The 19,889-nt window shown below is 42.2% G+C and overlaps 2 protein-coding genes across 3 annotated transcripts; one reads left to right on the top strand and one right to left on the bottom strand.

Moving 5' to 3' along the window:
• Positions 1-11,534: 11,534 nt before the first annotated feature.
• Positions 11,535-15,152, bottom strand: LOC134289977 (uncharacterized). 2 transcript variants are annotated; one of them, XR_009998776.1, is made up of 3 exons: positions 14,996-15,152; positions 11,738-14,906; positions 11,535-11,646 (listed from the first exon to the last, which is right to left on the bottom strand). XR_009998776.1 is itself a non-coding variant. In XM_062856863.1 (2 exons), exon 2 carries the CDS (start codon positions 14,758-14,760, stop codon positions 12,094-12,096), a length of 2,667 nt encoding a protein of 888 aa, XP_062712847.1. In that variant the 5' UTR covers positions 14,761-14,906; positions 14,996-15,152; the 3' UTR covers positions 11,654-12,093. The 2 variants fall into 2 exon arrangements, 1 of the variants encoding a protein (XP_062712847.1); XM_062856863.1 differs by lacking the exon at positions 11,535-11,646 and having other exon boundaries at positions 11,654-14,906.
• A 410-nt stretch (positions 15,153-15,562) lies between these two features.
• Positions 15,563-18,140, top strand: LOC134290675 (uncharacterized). The gene is made up of 2 exons (XM_062857854.1): positions 15,563-17,946; positions 18,038-18,140. The coding sequence occupies exon 1, from the start codon at positions 15,563-15,565 to the stop codon at positions 17,588-17,590; it is 2,028 nt and encodes a 675-aa protein (XP_062713838.1). The 3' UTR covers positions 17,591-17,946; positions 18,038-18,140.
• Positions 18,141-19,889: the final 1,749 nt, after the last annotated feature.

Genomic DNA, 19,889 nt, shown 5'->3' with positions numbered 1-19,889 from the left:
ATGACAATGATCACAATCAATCTGAAATGTCTCATGTTTATCTGTGGTCAGTATGATCTATGAAGGTTTAACCACTTCTTATTCTCTGTTAGCTAACCAAGCTCCAGATCACTGAAAAATCTATCAGCAGTTGGCAAACAGGGTTCTTCTCTTCGTATAATCCACTCAATGAACTTCATTCAGTTTATCTAGATGAACCTGGGCACCAAAATTGCATGTAAAAGGTGTTGTTTTCCTTACGCTTGTATTATCCAATAACCAGAGCCGTATTCCTTGGCTCAATAACTGCCGGAAGCCACGTAACTTCCATACGAGTTGTAATCAAAGACCCACATTACATTCGCACTGAATCCGGATCTGCCTACGCCTACGGCCATGTCACATGACCTAGCCACGACCGGATGCTGGACGATAGTCCAATATTGAGTGAGTTTCGGTTAATGGGACACACCAAAAGCGGTGAGCAGATTGATGACTGCGTTCTTTCTATAGAGCCAACTCCTCCGATATACCTGTCGTCGCACGTCCCACTCGACTCATCCGTGTTCATGGTTTCAGTTAGCTGGTTGAGGTACATTCTCGAATCCATCGTCACCCCGGAGAAGAAAGGTGTCCATCTTTTTGAAATATGAAGCCCTGGCCTCTCGGATGGAACATACTTGCCACGATGTAGTAGGCAGCAGCACCTACTAGGTACATTATTCATCGCCTTCCTGTTTATGGCAGACCCGACCCAGCATCGTCAGCAGATCGAATCTCAATAAGCAACTTACTCCGTGTGGTACCTACCTACTGCATAACACCAATCTGCAGCGAAAAGGCCAGAATGTGTGACTTGGTACTGTAGCCGGCTAAAGTTGCTCCTGGTTGGTTGGTGATGGTATGGCTTCAAATATCAAACGACCGGCAGCTAAGGCCAGAAGCGGAACGGCTTTTTTCCTACGAAAGGAGTCCACCGTACAGCAAATAGCAAGGTGTATGTTTTTAGACGTTCGCATTTGTTTCGTGTAGAATCTACCGTAGCCTTCGTAATAAATCAAACAAATTTGCGGTGATTTGTCCATCGCTCAGGACCGGCAATTCGAGAAGATGGATAACAAGATTATGTATGCATGGAGGATATTGATTGATGCCAAGATAGGTGAGGTAGATGGACTGAGTACTGTTGAGGTGTTTTGAGAGGACCGAATATGAGAAGCGTTTAGAGGGTTATTTTTCAAAGATAATAGGAAACTAAGAACAAATGTTTATTGTTGAATGGCAGAATCATTCAAAAGTATTTCCATTCTCCAGCCATGACCATATACCGCCCATACCCTGCATGCCCCCGAGAAATCACAAACAGTAGCTTATGCAGCTAGCTGACTTATGGACTGTCGTTGAAATACAAAGATGTCCACCACAATTGTCACATTGTTCTCTATTCTAATTTTCAAGAGCACAAACCCAACTGTCTTACCTTGGTCCCGAGTGACTGTTCACCAAGAAGGTTCGGCTCACACAGCTGTTCTGTTCTGGTATCCAGCGGCTGAGTTGAAATGCTGTATCGTGTCAGCTATACCTAAGGAGGCAGCCCCTTTAGTACGGTCAGTAGAGGATTGAGCAGAATATTAGTTTACGCAACAATGTGCAGATTGAAGATTTTTACAGCACGAGTCGTACATTTATCCAACGAGGCTTGCTGAGTAGGTGGATGTAGCATATACCTATTTTATGACTTTCGGATTAAGAGCGTACCCTCAAATGACAGTAATGTCAAGACGTCAAGACATACACTTATGTACTGACCATGTGGTCTTAACATACCCACACTTGTGAACCACATAAAAGCCGACACAATATAGATTTGCCACCTCATTATTGTGCTAACTGTGATCGAATATAGGGGCATTAGGGGCATAATAGACACCCTAAGCAAATGAGTACGGCTTGTATAACAGAGTAAAACTTAACATATTATCAGTTGACTTACAACTGGTCGACGTTAAGTCAGAGAGGACCATGTATCCTTTACCTAATTTCTAGAAAAACGACTTTAAAGTTTGCATCTCTATAAGTTTTGAGTTTTTCAACAAATGTTCTTGAATATTTGCCATAAAACTTAATAACTATTCATCAAAGCATCGCTCTATATTGATCGCGAAAAAACGTAAAAAAAGCTTGAAACCGAGTAATAGCTAAGTAATTGATTGCACTTAGTCCACTCTGGCTGAACGATTTTTGGAAAATCTACAACCAACTACAGTTCACGCTCAAGTTTGTACATATTTGATGAAAAAAAATGCACAAGTAGGACAACAGTTAATAGGATTGATGTATAATGTGAGCAGGAAGTTTGAAATTTGATATTTTTGTTATTACACTGTTGATTACTATTTTCAATTTTTATGTTCAGTCAGAGTAGACCAATTACAACAGTTCAATATCACATGAAGGGTAGTCAATTAATAAGCTATTTAAGAATTCTTAACTTAAACATTTTATAGCTAACAACTTTTGAACGTATGTTCATAGTTCGGTACGTTTGTTGAAATAATGTAGTTACACAGTTCATAATAATTTATTCAGAGTTCTGGCGTTTTTCAAAAATTCTTTCAGACAGAGTGAACCAAGTACTAAATTCTTAAATTACCGGTAAAATCCATTTCTTCATGAAACGGGTATTGGTTCATTTCAATAGGATGCCCAACAGCTACTAAACAAACTGATTTGGAAAGGATTACGAAGAATAAAGTAATTCCAACTATTTTTTAGAGACACATGGTCCACTCTGTCTACACGCGAATTGCCACAATATGCTTCAACACGATTATCTGTAAAATACGATATTAACCCTAAAAGAGATACCTTCATGGTCTCAGTTTCGTCACCTCGCTGAGTGTGTTCCATCAAAGACGAGCTCTTAAAGGCGCCTGGGGTCCAATGGACCCCAGGTATCCCTTTTAGGGTTAACCATAATAACATGAATTTTCCCGTGCTTTCTTGATCTTAATCATCAGAAAATGCGTTAGGGAGTCATACGATTTGGAAACGTATTACATATATTTTGACGGTAAACTATTTTGATTATTGGATTTTAACCAATACATATTCCTCTACAAGTGGTTGAGGAAGCGTTGCCTGTACGATAGGCAAACAGTTTCAAACAATAAACAAATCGCTTTCGTTCTTCGTACATATGTACAACAGAGATGGTTATACAGGGTGTTAGGTTCCTGAGTGCAAACTTTTCAAAGGGTGATAGAGGACAATAAATGGTGAAAAAAATTGTTCCGTAAACCGGGGTCAAATTGATCAGCGGGGTTAAATTGATCACTCGGGTACTACATTGTTATTCCATACTAGGAACTCTTAAGTGTCGTAATGATCTTAAACTTTTTACGTCACCTGATTCGTAGATGTCTAGAGATGATTGTAGACTTTTAAATTTTTGGACAAAAGTTAATTTCGCCTTATTTTTTCAAGGAATTTGCAATGTATTTCTCATTTAGCTGAAATCATTGCTGCTAAACAATCAATTGCTAATAAGACTTCTCGTGAATTCTCTGTTTTAACATTTTTATGGAGCCTTGGTTGGGATGTTATGCAGCTAGTCAGAACATGAAATTGTTATAAAAAGTTCATTTTTTGAAGAAATAGCCATTTATTGTAATAGAAATCACTTATTTCAAATGAAATTGCCTACATTTAGGCGTTTAAGGTGAAATTTCGAAATTTAATTTTGCATTTAAAGTATTAAATTCACTAGTTGTAAGATTTTAGACGCGTTATTCGGTTTTAGAAGAGTAAAATTGAGCGGTGAAGGAAATTTTCCTTTCCAACCGATGCTTAATTGTATACTGATCAATTTCGCCCCAAAGTGGCACTTCCAATATTTTGATATTTGAAGTTATTTAACTTAAAGTTTAAATTTGATGAACAAAATTCTGTCACATGGTTCCATGGAGATCCACTGGGTACTGGTTTTACAGAAATTCTTTTGGCAATATTTGAACAAGCACTCGTGTTATCAGCAAAAGTTGTTTTAAAGTGATCAATTTGACCCCGGATTACGGTTCTACGCATATGGTCAAATCTCAACCGTTACGTAGTTATTGAACTCCCTATGTTATTTACTCTCATTGCCTTAACTGGCTATAACTTTAAAATGGTCAATCTTATCGCGGTTTTTTTTACCCTAATTCGAAAGATTATTGAATTTTCTATCAAATGGCATCTTTGAACCAATTGGTTTAGTTAAAAACCTTAGTTTTCTAGAGAAAATAGCTTATAAGTTGTGTGTTTTAATTGGTTTTTGTCAATTATCTTTAAAAACCGCGTAATAATTTAAAATTCCTTCTTTGGCAAAGTTGTGGCCCGTGTTCCACTCTACAATTCGTTCTTTGAGGCCAAACTTCTAACTCTTATCGTTTTCTTGCAATTTCGATTTAATCGTCGCATTTCAGATCATAAATTTGCAATCGTCATAGTAAGCACTTTTTTGCGCACTGTGCCGCACATTTAAATCAAAATTGCAAGAAAACGATAAGAGTTAGAAGTTTGGCCTCAAAGAACGAATTGTAGAGTGAAACACGGGCCACAACTTTGCCAAAGTAAGAAATTTAATTTATTACGCATGTTTCAAAGATAATTGACATAAACAGATTACCGTAATCCGGGGTAACATTGATCAGAATTTTCGATCTTTCTTGAATAATTCTCTTGTTAAAGCAAATGTTACATATTTTATATTTTTAAAAGAAGTACTGGCCCTCTGAGTTTGTGTTAAGCTACTCGAAAAAGTATTGTAAAACTTTAAAACATGTTTAAAAGGGTTTTTAAATCTAATTTTTGATTGTGTTGATTTGGGGTAACATTGATCATGTCAGTGATCAATGTTCATTTGTGTTGAAAATACCCTTACTTACTAAATTCGGGGTCGCTGATTTCGAATATGTTGTCTAAATTCTTACAAATAATGTACTTTTTAAGTTATTTTAGGATTAAATTCCTCTAAACCACAAATAACGCCTAAAGGTAGGCAATGGCTTAAGGAATTGATAGTCGACTTTTCATAAATCGTAAATTTTACTGAAAAATAGCATTTTCATAAAAGTTTCGTTTATTAAATCCAACTCTAGGATATCATATTGAAGTAATACAGTGATTTCGAACCTCATATTATATCTAGTATTCACGCCAAGCATGAATGTTTGACAGTGTATCTCATTGTGTTACGAAACACAGTTATGGAAAAATCGATTTAGTTCAATGTTTATGAAATTCAATTTTCATAAATTGCATGTCATTTAATAGCTAAATGATAGCAGATTACGATATACCATTCCATAGTAGAAACTGATTCAATGTAAAATGCTTGTTTGAAGATTTCATGAGGTAGGTCAAGCCGATCAATGTTACCCCGCTGATCAATGATACCCCGGATTACGGTAAAACACACTATGTTTAGCTATTTTGCTCTAGACAACTTAGTTCTTTAACTAAACCAATCGATTCAAAGATGCCATTTGATAGAAAATTCAACAATCTTTCGAATAAGGGTAAAAAAACCGCGATAAGTTTGACCATTTTAAAGTTATAGCCAGTTAAGGCACTGAGAGTCATAAACATGGGGAGTTCAATAACTACGTAACGGTTGAGATTTAACCATATACGTAGAACAATTTTTTTCACCATTTATGGTCTTCTATCACCCTTTAAAAAGTTTGCACTCATGAACCTAACACCCTGTATTTGCGGTTTAGGGGAAGATGATATAGATCGATGAGATTAGAATTGAACCTTATGACAACTAAGTTGCCGGGTCATTAATTGGCTCGGTAGCTTAGTTGGTAAAGCACTTGTCTAGCGAATAAGGGTCGTGAGTTCAAATCTCACCTGAGCTGTGGATTTTTTCCCATAATTTACCCATCTGTACATTACATATGTACGTTGAGTTATTTGAATTTCATAATTTGACCACACGGATTGGTATTACCGAAAATTTGCACTTCAAGTGAGTCAATACATATGTTTTTCCAATTATCTTGACATCAAGCATCTGGTCCACTCTGACTGCACACTATTATCGATTTTCGCAGCTCAATCAAAAAAAAAACTTGTGCTATAATTCTCGTGGTAACATTAAGAAAATCGGGTAAATGTTCCAAGTAGCTAAAGTAATTTTTAATCAAATGCCTTAAAAATCTCATTTTCGTCAAATTTGTTACTTGATTCTCTCTGACTTATTGCCGACCAACTTTAACTTGTTTCCTAGGTCTTTCAATCATCTACAGCAGATAGGATATCTTTATCGTGAAGAAATAATAAATTGTTTAGCAATGAATACTGCTTTATCATGAAAGTAGCATAAATTAACAAATATTTTCTTGTAAATAATCAAATTTCTCCGCTTTTTTTTTTTTTTACTATATCTTTATTTTGCAGGCTCATTTACGCTAGGTATAACGGAGCCGAAAACACTTAGAACTAATTACATTTCAGTTAAATGTTATAGCCCTGCTTGTACAATTCCTCTACTCTTTGAGTTTCCTCTGCGATGTATTGCTGACGAAGATCAGGATCATCAATATGAGAAAATGAGCAACGTCGATAACCTGCTCGAACGGGAACGACGGGGACATCAAAAGCGGTTTCGTTGCTATCGCTTTCGCTGGAGACGGAGATAGACGGTGCAGCACGTTTGGGTTCGTTAGCGCTTGTGGAATCCGAGTCGATTGAAAGTTGTCGTTTTGTTTGGTTATCGTTGGTTTGCCTCTTCGATTTGTTCTTTTGTTTAGAAGCCTCCGGCTTCGGAAGAGCGGGCCATTGTTTCTCGGTTAGTGTGGATGAGTTTTGGTTGTTGTTCAATTTCCTCGGTTGTGTTGGTTGGGCAGCTCCTGTTGATGTCGCGGCTTCGGAACACCGTAGCTTTGGGTGTTCTTTGGCACCACAGGTTCTACACGTCTTCACTTGTGAGAAGTGAGACACGTAGGTGATTTCGTCGGATATGGTGATGTACGAGGGGATGGGTTTGGTTAGCTTCATGCGTAGTATGCGTACGCCGTTGCTAAGGCCCGGAAAATAATTTTTCCAAACGTCATTGCGTATCGAAATCACTTCGCCATACTGTTGCATATGATAAGTGATGGTTTGATTGTCAATCTCCTCCGGGAGATCATGAAGGCGAACATCGACGGCGCTGCTGTCGATGTATATCGGCAATGGAATTGTGATCGGCTTCCCTTCAAAACACATGAAGTGTTTCAAATGGTGGCTCGAAGCAATTGTAGCAGCTGCTTCTTCGCCGTGCATGACCAAATAAACCACGTTCCTGACGATGTTGGTCTGGATGCTCTTCACCATCGTCATATCCAGCTTCAGTGCACCATCCAAAAACTGTTTAATATCGGCAATACTGGGTCGCTTCGGAAGGACAGATGTGTCCAACACAATACAATTTTTTCTCGTCACTGGCATGATTGCAGAAAACGAAACAAAGCACACAAGAACCGAACGCGTGTTGACTAGCAGAGAGATGGATAGCAACTGGGATTTCTCCGCTTAACAGGCATCTATTTTGATAACTATTACAGTTTTTGTTAAAATCGATGAAATAACGCCAGAACCACATAATACGCCTCCAAGTATGCAATCACATGGCATCCCCATGTAGTTCGTCAGATGACCAAAATATATTTACAGCAGAAAACTTGTAATGTATTTTGGACACCACCTATTCCAGGCGTTCTAGATGAATGTTAAGAAATTGGCTGCCCAATGCTTCTTAAATGAACAGTTTTCATTGCAATAAGGCTTTTAAATTTCTTACAATTATCAATTCAACGATTCTGAGGTGAATACTGTATGTGACTGTGAAGTGTATGTCGTCTTGCATACCTGTGCATTTGAGGGGTTTTAGTGAAATAATTTACATTTTCGATAATTTTGTAGTAAATTCTTAATCGTTAAGCATATTTTCAACGTAAGTCATCAGAATAGGGTCTATTTGATCCAATAATCGATATTCAGAAGCATCTACTTTTATTAACTCTCCGGAACAAGGCATACATCGCCGTGCATGTCCAAATTATATACATGTCCAAATTATATTTTTTACCCTATAATACCTAATCTTAGACGTGTTTACATAACATCAAAGTTAATTAAATTAACTTTAGGCTAAAATAATTGGATTGATTTTTTCCAAACTCTCTGAAACACCTAACAGTATGCAATGCGCGTACACTCATTCGCAATTGTCACTGCTCATTTCGCCCCGAATCAACTGCAACATGAAAATTGCTATTTTAAGTAAATTCTGATATGATGACCCCAGATGCGCTTGGTGAGATAAGGAGAAAATCGTTTGTTTACATACTTACTTGATACTTGATGGGCTACAACTCGTCGCGGTGAGTCTACGCCGAATGAAGTATCCGCCTCCACTGGCCTCGGTCCTGGGCCAATCGCTTCCAGTCGCCCGGAACGTTTAGAGTCCTTAGGTCCTCCTCAACTGCAAAAAGCCAACGTGTGCGCGGCCTCCCACGAAGCCGACGACCCCTTCCTTGTTCTCTGCTGAATATAATTTTAGCTTGTCGTTCCTCCGGCATACGAGCTACGTGTCCAGCCCACCGTAGCCTGCCGTGTTGTATCCGTTCACTATATCCATCTCTTTATATACCTGGTACAATTCGTAGTTCAAGCGACGCCGCCAGATGCCATCCTCCAGTTTACCGCCGAGTATTGTCCGCAGCACTTTACGTTCGAAGACTCTACTAAAGGCTCTCCGATCAACTTCTTTCAACGTCCACATTTCATGACCATATAAAACGAGTCTTGTCCGCAGCACTTTACGTTAGAAGACTCTAAAGGCTCTCCGATCAACTTCTTTCAGCGTCCACATTTCATGACTTGTACAACTCGAGTTTTGTCTTCGTTTGCAGCCTGCGGGACCTCAGCTGGTTTCGCAGACCGAAAAAGGCCCAATTTGCAGCCGCAATCCGTCTTTTCACCTCGCGGGTAACATCATTATCGCACGTCACTTGAGTACCAAAATAAACAAATTCATCCACAACTTCAAACTTTTCCCCACCTAGCACCACTTCGTCACCACTACCACGGCTGGACCGACGTTGAACACCAGTAATCATGTACTTAGTTTTTGTGGTGTTAATCGTAAGTCCAATCCCCGCAGTCTCCCTCTTAAAAGGTACGAACACCTCTTCCACGACCCGACGGTCGATTCCGATGATGTCGATATCGTCCGCGAAGCCCAGGAGCATATGCGACTTCGTGACAATGGTTCCGCTCCTGCGCACACCAGCTCTCCTTATCGCTCCTTCCAGTGCTATGTTGAACAGTAAGTTCGAAAGAGCATCGCCCTGCTTCAGTCCGTTAAAGGTTACGAACGATGACGAAATTTCATCCGCAACCCGTACACTTGATTTCGATCCGTCAAGCGTCGCACGAATCAGTCTAATCAGCTTCGCCGGAAATCCATGTTCGATCATAATCTGTCATAACTCGTTTCTCTTCACTGAATCGTACGCCGCCTTGAAATCAATAAACAGATGATGGGTCTGCAAGTTGTACTCTCGAAATTTATCGAGAATCTGCCGCAGGGTGAACATCTGGTCCGTCGTTGATCGGCCATCACGAAATCCTGCCTGATATTCGCCGACGAAGGACTCGATCAATCGGCCTCAGCCTGTGGAACAGAACTCCGGACAAAATGTTGTACGCTGAATTGAGGAGTGTAATTCATCTGTAATTCGCGCACTCCAGTCGATGCCCTTTCTTGAAAAGAGGGTAGATGAGACCATCCAACCAACTAGCAGGCAGTTCTTCCTCCTCCCATATCTTCAATATAATACGGTGTAAGAGTTGATACAGCTGCTCATACCGTGCTTGAGAAGCTCGGCCGGGAGTTCGTCCTTCCCAGCAGCCTTGTTGTTCTTCAGTCCCCTAATGGCTGTCTTGACCTCGTCTAGCGTTGGAGGTTCCACAGCTAGTCCGTCGTCGTCGATTCGAATTCTGTCCGTCGCTCTTCCATTCCCACCGTTCAAAAATACCTAAAAGTGCTCTCTCCACCTGGCAGCCACCATTGTCTTGTCTGTCAGCAAGTTTCCATTACGGTCGTTGCACATGACGGGAGAAGGCGCTGTTTTCTCTGCACGCCATTGACAGTTTCGTAAAATCTCCGCATATCATTCTGTTGCATACTCTCTTGCGCCTGAGCAATCACATTTTCTTCGTGCTCTTTTTTCTTTTTGAGCTCCGTGCTCTGCCGGGTCCCCGACACCAACATCCGGCTTCTGGCAACACTCTTCTCGTCCGTTACCCTATTGGCACTCCTCGTCGAACCACCCGTTTCTAGGTCGTCTTTGAGCCGTTGCCTATCACCTCCCGCGCTGCTGTATTCATAGGTGATAGTCAGCTACCGTACCGTCTGCTGAAAACCGCTGGGAGCGGCGTCGGTGGTGTAGTGGTAAGCGTGGTTGCCTCTCACCCCAGTCGGTCTAGGTTCAATCCTAGTCGACGCCGTCGGTATTTCTGAGACAAAAATATCTGATCACGCCTTCCCTCGGATAGGAAGTAAAGCCGTACACAGCAAAAAAGTTCTTGTAATATCACATCATTTTCGATGCACATCAGTCGCGTCGTAAAATTGATGTACAAATTACATCCGTTCTACGCAGCAAATCAGCCGCCGCAACTTGAAAGTGGATCTAGCAATCGCTAGAACCGGAACGATTGTTGAATCATATATAAGTAAAATATTGGCATGGATTCGTACACAGATCCGTTGATTGTGAGGCGTATCCCTTACCTCTCGGCTATTTCACCGAGTTAGATAGTAGGTGATAAATATGATACTGCTTCTGAGTGTTTGCTGGAATGGGTTTGTTGACACTTTCCAGTGCCAACCAGGGTGTACATAATAGTGAGTGTGATAAATGTTGGAAAACGATGTAACCGAATGAAATTACGTTCGAAAATGATTACAGCGCCAAAAATTACGCGCCTGGATATTACAAAATTATTTGCTGTGTAGGTCCCGGCCCATGTGTTGATGGGTTCGATATGTAGGGTGTCAGGTGTGTGTGGATGTCTCCCTGACCGTCCGTGTTTAGGCTTAGTACCAGAAATAGGTGGACGTTAAACTAAGAGCTGATGCCGTACGGTGTCGGCTCGCCAGAAATAAGAAGAAGAAGAAAACCGCTGGATGTTGAAACGCATAAATCGCCGGTTCCTAGAGTCCAACACGGTTGATAACCGAGCTCGAATCTTACTAACTACGAGTCGATGTTGGGACCTCTAAAAGTTCTAACATCAATTACGTCCGAAAAATGTCGGCCATCTACCAGCACATGGTCGATTTGTTTGCAAGTATCGCCGTTTGGGTGTCTCCAGGTGTGCTTGCGGATATCCTGCAAAGTAGGTGCTACTAATGGCCATCCCTCTGGCGGCAGAAAAGTTTACTAATCTCAGGCCGTTGTCATTAGTGACGGAGTGAAGGCTCTCCGTACCGATGATTGGACGGAAAAAGTCCTCTCTTCCGGATACGGGGATTCTCTCGGCTTTTGCAGTCGGTGACAGCAGCGAAAACAAGTTTGCCTCAACTTCCGACGGTTTCGGTTTATTTTAAACCTTCTTCAGGGGATTCTAAAATAGAAGGGGGGGGGGGGGGGGTCGTTTGTTTTCGAATAGTTTGGTAATGTTTTTGACGGTTTGTGACTCTAACCCTACTACTTACAAAGGCTTGTTTTCTTGTTAGAATCCATGGAAGCCCATGAAACATTGTCCAACGGAATTTGGATGGCGCCACCTTCAGCTATAGGTGCAATGCAATGAGTTAAGATTTTTCATTTTTGATTTCTACAGTCATACTACTCACTTTGCTCGTATCAATACGTTTGCTAGACGCTGTAGTGGTATAAACTGTTCCCTTAGCTTTTGAGCTTATTTTTGCTTCGCTTTTAGCTGAACTTTTTAGATTTTGCTCGCCTACACTTTTATCGATACTTGCTATGGCGGATACCTACGCAACTTTGCATGATGGTGTTGGTGTGGTGATATAATATGGTGTCGTGTTTAACAATCTTTGGATATTTACATTGAGGTGTGTGGTGGTGTTTGTGTGTTGTTATCATTTTCTACATTTCCTATTTCATTTGCAATTCGTGTTTTGCTAGCTTTTTCTATTTCGTGTAATATACCTGCGTAGATTGCATGTAGCCCATCAGTATCGGTTCGTCTGTTAATGCTGTGTCTGTTTCGAGCGATGTGACACATCTCTAGGAATTGCAGATTTTGTGTTTTGTTTACCTTTTCTAAAATTTTGACCTGTTTCAGATCGAACCTGTGATTTTCTTGTATGCTGTGCTGCATTAACGCCGTTCTCTCACTAAGCGATGCCATTCGTGGATCCGTGTTGTCTGCGCCTTGCTCGAGAAGCCTGTCCATAGTGTTGTACAGTGTTCGATGGCCGCTTATTCTGGTTTTCAGACGGTTTTTAGTCATTCCAATGTAGCATGCTGGGCAGTTGGAACATGGTATGTGGTACACAACATTGTTTTGATCATCGAGTGCAATAGGATCTTTGATTCTTGAGAACAAGTTGCCGACCGTGTTGATGTTGTATTTGGCGAGTTTTATGTTGGGATATTCTCGTCCTATCGCCCTGTCCACCCTTTCGGACAGGTGTTTTATGTATGGTATTGATCGGTAGGTATGCTCTAGGTGTTCTTCAGTCGGTTGACTCCCTATGGCATGCTGGATTGGTTGAGTCCCGACTGTGCTGCTGTTTTCACGTTCATTCATGCGATTGGCGATCCTCTTTCGTAGGGATGTGGGATATCCATTCAGCTTTAGATTATCCTCTACGATGACCTGCTTTGCTTGCATGTCGAGATCTGTGGACAGAAGGTGGACTCGTTTCGCGAAATTTTTGGCCATGTTGAGCTTCTGTTTTAGTGGGTGGAATGACAGGTAGTTTAGGAATCTACCGCTGGCAATTGGTTTCTGGTACCATTGAGTTTTTACCGTCTGGTTATTCTGCCGGATTAGCAGCATATCCAGATAGGGTAGCTGGTTGTCTACTTCCAGTTCGTGTGTGAACTGAATGTGGATGTCGTAGCTGTTGAACACGTCCAGTACGTGCTGGAGTTGATCCAGCGGGATAGCCGTAACTAAGTCGTCGACGAACTTCTTGAGGAACGGTAGGGGAATGTTTAGCGACCGTAATACATTGTCTAGCAAGGCTTCCATTACCCAATCAGCAATGTGGGAAGAGAGTGGGTTTCCCATGGCAGTTCCAAATATCTGCGCATAGTGCTGGCCGTCAAATTTGAAATAGCTAGAGTCGATGCAGAAACCGACTATTTCAAGGAATAGGTCTAGGCATATATTTGTGTTAGGCCTGATTTCGTCCCATCTCATGATTATGCTGTTAATCACCAGGGGTTTTGGTATTGAGGTGAATAGAGCTTTAACGTCGAGTGAGATGAGGACGTGATTGTCGGGGAGAGTGACACCATTGATAAATTCACAAAATGTGAATGAATCTTGGACGTTGTAGGAGCTTACCAGTGATTGCTGCAGAATTTTCCCTACGTATTTTGACAAGTTGTACGATGGGGCAGTCACATTCGGCACCACCGGGCGGAGTGGCAATCCTGGCTTGTGGGCTTTGGGTTGGCCATATATCCTGGGGCAAACGGCGTTGTATTTGGTTAGCTCCTTGGCCGTTCGATCATCGATGAGGTCCAGATTTCGCAGACGTTTCACTAACGAGTTGTTTTGCCGTTCAAACCGGAGGGTTGGGTCTTTGTCTATCGGTTTATACGTTTGGTTGTCTTGTAGCAGTTCCTTCATCTTCTGCTTGTATTCTTCAGCATCCATCAGTACGGTTTTGTTTCCTTTATCCGATTTTAATACGAGCACGTTGGGGTTCTCTTTCAGGAATTTCCTCGTGATGTCTTCAGCGGTGCTGCAGAACCTCACCAACGGATCGAAATGCGTGTTTTGGTTGTTGAAACGGTGTATGTGGTTGGTAATTGCATTGGCGACTGCGCATCTTGTCCGATCTTGGGTTGCTTCATTCGGATTGGACTTTATTACCAGTTCCACGTCAGCCATCAGATGGTGGTAAGGAACTCGTCGTGTTTCAGTGATCGGTAGGGCAAACTTTGGGCCGAGACTGAGTAGGGTTTCGGTCTCTGGCGGGACCGGGACTTGGGTACCGTTATGAATGGCTTTTGCGTTGTTGATTGGTAGGTCTTCGCTTTTGGTTTCACGCTGGTTTTGGGCGGTGATCCTAGCGAACTTGCGTTTTGTTCGGGCCGTGCTTGTCCTCACGTTTCCCTCGCTGTACTCTCTTTGGCTTTCGAAGAAGGTGACTGATATGTGCGCTGGGATGTTGGACCTTTGGATGTCTTCTGATAGGCCCGCTAGATTTGATTGTAGGCCTTTGATTTTGTAGTAGGTATGCTTGATTTCGATGTTCAGGATTGATTTCTTGAACCGGGTTACGCTGTTTTGTATTTTGTTCGTGAACGGACTGTTTTCTTCCATTAACGGGAATGTGAAGCGAAAACTATTCGAAAAATGTGCCGGAAATACTCCTCTACGGCGACATCTGACTAGGAAGGATTTTCGACTAGTCATGTTGCCAAGTTTCCTGTTTATGTTGGCGTAGTCTTTGAGCATACGTTTTGCTCTCATCCCATAACATCTCTCTATGTTGTCAAAGAAGGGGGCGCTGGAGTTGTTAGCCATCGGGGGTTTAATCTGATTGCTTATCGACTGTAGGCTTGGACGGATACGGGGATTCTCTCGGCTTTTGCAGTCGGTGACAGCAGCGAAAACAAGTTTGCCTCAACTTCCGACGGTTTCGGTTTATTTTAAACCTTCTTCAGGGGATTCTAAAATAGAAGGGGGGGGGGGGGGTCGTTTGTTTTCGAATAGTTTGGTAATGTTTTTGACGGTTTGTGACTCTAACCCTACTACTTACAAAGGCTTGTTTTCTTGTTAGAATCCATGGAAGCCCATGAAACATTGTCCAACGGAATTTGGATGGCGCCACCTTCAGCTATAGGTGCAATGCAATGAGTTAAGATTTTTCATTTTTGATTTCTACAGTCATACTACTCACTTTGCTCGTATCAATACGTTTGCTAGACGCTGTAGTGGTATAAACTGTTCCCTTAGCTTTTGAGCTTATTTTTGCTTCGCTTTTAGCTGAACTTTTTAGATTTTGCTCGCCTACACTTTTATCGATACTTGCTATGGCGGATACCTACGCAACTTTGCATGATGGTGTTGGTGTGGTGATATAATATGGTGTCGTGTTTAACAATCTTTGGATATTTACATTGAGGTGTGTGGTGGTGTTTGTGTGTTGATCACCGCCCAAAACCAGCGTGAAACCAAAAGCGAAGACCTACCAATCAACAACGCAAAAGCCATTCATAACGGTACCCAAGTCCCGGTCCCGCCAGAGACCGAAACCCTACTCAGTCTCGGCCCAAAGTTTGCCCTACCGATCACTGAAACACGACGAGTTCCTTACCACCATCTGATGGCTGACGTGGAACTGGTAACAAAGTCCAATCCGAATGAAGCAACCCAAGATCGGACAAGATGCGCAGTCGCCAATGCAATTACCAACCACATACACCGTTTCAACAACCAAAACACGCATTTCGATCCGTTGGTGAGGTTCTGCAGCACCGCTGAAGACATCACGAGGAAATTCCTGAAAGAGAACCCCAACGTGCTCGTATTAAAATCGGATAAAGGAAACAAAACCGTACTGATGGATGCTGAAGAATACAAGCAGAAGATGAAGGAACTGCTACAAGACAACCAAACGTATAAACCGATAGACAAAGACCCAACCCTCCGGTTTGAACGGCAAAACAACTCGTTAGTGAAACGTCTGCGAAATCTGGACCTCATCGATGATCGAACGGCCAAGGAGCTAACCAAATACAACGCCGTTTGCCCCAGGATATATGGCCAACCCAAAGCCCACAAGCCAGGATTGCCACTCCGCCCGGTGGTGCCGAATGTGACTGCCCCATCGTACAACTTGTCAAAATACGTAGGGAAAATTCTGCAGCAATCACTGGTAAGCTCCTACAACGTCCAAGATTCATTCACATTTTGTGAATTTATCAATGGTGTCACTCTCCCCGACAATCACGTCCTCATCTCACTCGACGTTAAAGCTCTATTCACCTCAATACCAAAACCCCTGGTGATTAACAGCATAATCATGAGATGGGACGAAATCAGGCCTAACACAAATATATGCCTAGACCTATTCCTTGAAATAGTCGGTTTCTGCATCGACTCTAGCTATTTCAAATTTGACGGCCAGCACTATGCGCAGATATTTGGAACTGCCATGGGAAACCCACTCTCTTCCCACATTGCTGATTGGGTAATGGAAGCCTTGCTAGACAATGTATTACGGTCGCTAAACATTCCCCTACCGTTCCTCAAGAAGTTCGTCGACGACTTAGTTACGGCTATCCCGCTGGATCAACTCCAGCACGTACTGGACGTGTTCAACAGCTACGACATCCACATTCAGTTCACACACGAACTGGAAGTAGACAACCAGCTACCCTATCTGGATATGCTGCTAATCCGGCAGAATAACCAGACGGTAAAAACTCAATGGTACCAGAAACCAATTGCCAGCGGTAGATTCCTAAACTACCTGTCATTCCACCCACTAAAACAGAAGCTCAACATGGCCAAAAATTTCGCGAAACGAGTCCACCTTCTGTCCACAGATCTCGACATGCAAGCAAAGCAGGTCATCGTAGAGGATAATCTAAAGCTGAATGGATATCCCACATCCCTACGAAAGAGGATCGCCAATCGCATGAATGAACGTGAAAACAGCAGCACAGTCGGGACTCAACCAATCCAGCATGCCATAGGGAGTCAACCGACTGAAGAACACCTAGAGCATACCTACCGATCAATACCATACATAAAACACCTGTCCGAAAGGGTGGACAGGGCGATAGGACGAGAATATCCCAACATAAAACTCGCCAAATACAACATCAACACGGTCGGCAACTTGTTCTCAAGAATCAAAGATCCTATTGCACTCGATGATCAAAACAATGTTGTGTACCACATACCATGTTCCAACTGCCCAGCATGCTACATTGGAATGACTAAAAACCGTCTGAAAACCAGAATAAGCGGCCATCGAACACTGTACAACACTATGGACAGGCTTCTCGAGCAAGGCGCAGACAACACGGATCCACGAATGGCATCGCTTAGTGAGAGAACGGCGTTAATGCAGCACAGCATACAAGAAAATCACAGGTTCGATCTGAAACAGGTCAAAATTTTAGAAAAGGTAAACAAAACACAAAATCTGCAATTCCTAGAGATGTGTCACATCGCTCGAAACAGACACAGCATTAACAGACGAACCGATACTGATGGGCTACATGCAATCTACGCAGGTATATTACACGAAATAGAAAAAGCTAGCAAAACACGAATTGCAAATGAAATAGGAAATGTAGAAAATGATAACAACACACAAACACCACCACACACCTCAATGTAAATATCCAAAGATTGTTAAACACGACACCATATTATATCACCACACCAACACCATCATGCAAAGTTGCGTAGGTATCCGCCATAGCAAGTATCGATAAAAGTGTAGGCGAGCAAAATCTAAAAAGTTCAGCTAAAAGCGAAGCAAAAATAAGCTCAAAAGCTAAGGGAACAGTTTATACCACTACAGCGTCTAGCAAACGTATTGATACGAGCAAAGTGAGTAGTATGACTGTAGAAATCAAAAATGAAAAATCTTAACTCATTGCATTGCACCTATAGCTGAAGGTGGCGCCATCCAAATTCCGTTGGACAATGTTTCATGGGCTTCCATGGATTCTAACAAGAAAACAAGCCTTTGTAAGTAGTAGGGTTAGAGTCACAAACCGTCAAAAACATTACCAAACTATTCGAAAACAAACGACCCCCCCCCCCCCCCCTTCTATTTTAGAATCCCCTGAAGAAGGTTTAAAATAAACCGAAACCGTCGGAAGTTGAGGCAAACTTGTTTTCGCTGCTGTCACCGACTGCAAAAGCCGAGAGAATCCCCGTATCCGTCCAAGCCTACAGTCGATAAGCAATCAGAAAAAAGTCCTCTCTTCCGTCCTGCGCGTTGGCGTCACCGATGACAATCTTAACGTCGTGTGTTTTGGGCATTCTCCATAGGTCTTGTCAAGACATTCATAAAACGCATCCTTCACATCATCGGTTTTCTCGTTGATCGGCGCATAGACATTGATCAGGCTGTAGTTAAAGAATTTGCCCCGGATCCTCAATTCGAAGATTCGCTCGTTGATCGGCTTCCAACTCATAACTCGCTTCATCTGTTTCCCGATCACTATGAATCCGACCCCATGTTCTGCCTTATCGCTGCCGCTGTGATAGATGTTATATTTGAACGATGTGTTAGCAGCCACGCACACACCAACTTTTTGCAATTCACGAGCCAAAAGGCTCACTCGTCCAGGTTCATTTAAGGTCCTGACGTTCCAGGTACCGAGTTTCCAATCATAGTCCTTATTTCGTTGCCGGGTTGGTTTCCGAGAGTATCGTTCGCATATTCTATTTCTTACTTCATTTTTCGTAGTGTTGAAAAGTGTTCGTAGTGTTGGCTACCTTACCGAGGTCGCGCTGCCTACATCGCGTTGGTGGGGCTGCCACCTTAGGTATAGCTGACGCGATACAGCGTTTTATATTCAGCCACTGGATGCCAGAACAGACGCTGTTTGAGCCGCACCTCCTTGGTGAACAGACGCACAGGACGTACCTCCTCAATCTAGCTGAAGTCAGAAGGACAACAGTGCCCAGGCTACACTACCAGCTAAGCACACAACTCTTAGCTGGCGGTCTTTGTCATCGTTTGACCCGTGGAAACATGAGGTAGGAACTTGTGAGAACCAGAGTTATGTTGGACGCTCTCCTTATCGACTCACCGTTTTGCAGCCCCGTTTGTTTACATAAAAAGGTTAATTTTGTTGTTGTCAAATTTTACTCATTTTTTGCTCTAGACGTTGCTATTTTCCTTTTGCAATGGCTTCCATTATCATCATTCTTGATGCCCACGACAGATACCGGATTGGCCAGCTAACAAAAAAATCCAGAAGATCGCCCGCCGGAGGCATAGCAAGAGCTCCTCAAATTAATTACATAAATTGTTCGTAAGTACTTACCGGATCTAAGCGCATCTGAAAGAGAATTAAATTTTCTTTCCAAAAAGTGCTCGTTTGTTTGGCTCTACCCCATTTGGCATAACAAGGATTATGCACATTCTTACCAAGAAGGCTGTTCTTTGTGTTACGCCAAACGGCATTATGCCAAATGGCCATTATGCCAAATGACCTTTATGCCAAATGGCATTATGTCAAATGGCGTTATGCCAAATGGCATTATGCCAAATGAGGTAGAGCCCGTTTGTTTCTCTACGATGCGGGATTCGATATGAAAAAGTGAAAAAAGTGCACTTTGCCTATGCTGCGCCATGGCAAATTTTGGCGGAGTCACTCTTCTCATAGGGTTCTCATTCCTGTCACCAGAGAAAAAAGTGATCGTTAGCTTCCGTCAAATCCGCCTATACCTTATTTGCTGCTGCTTAAACATTATAAGAATTTCACCATATGAAAATCATTTTTTTCAATTTCAATGATTTTTTGGTTATTTTGGAGCAACCTTGGACCTCTGCTGTCCTCGCTGTATTTCAACGATATTTGCCTTATTATACCTGCTGGATGTCGATTAGTGTATGCAGATGATCTAAAAATTTTCCTCATCGTGAAATCAATTGATGACTGCAGGCAGCTACAGAA

The sequence above is a fragment of the Aedes albopictus genome, chromosome 3, assembly GCF_035046485.1.
Source record: "Aedes albopictus strain Foshan chromosome 3, AalbF5, whole genome shotgun sequence".
Lineage (NCBI taxonomy): Eukaryota > Metazoa > Arthropoda > Insecta > Diptera > Culicidae > Aedes > Aedes albopictus.
Note: the sequence above shows the minus strand (reverse complement) of the source record. Positions and strands in the feature narration are given on the sequence as shown.

Bases quoted from the DNA above. Each gene is read 5' to 3' on its own strand.
- LOC134290675 (XM_062857854.1), top strand. From the start codon at position 15,563: ATGGCTGACGTGGAACTGGTAACAAAGTCCAATCCGAATGAAGCAACC.
- LOC134289977 (XM_062856863.1), bottom strand. From the start codon at position 14,760: ATGGCTAACAACTCCAGCGCCCCCTTCTTTGACAACATAGAGAGATGT.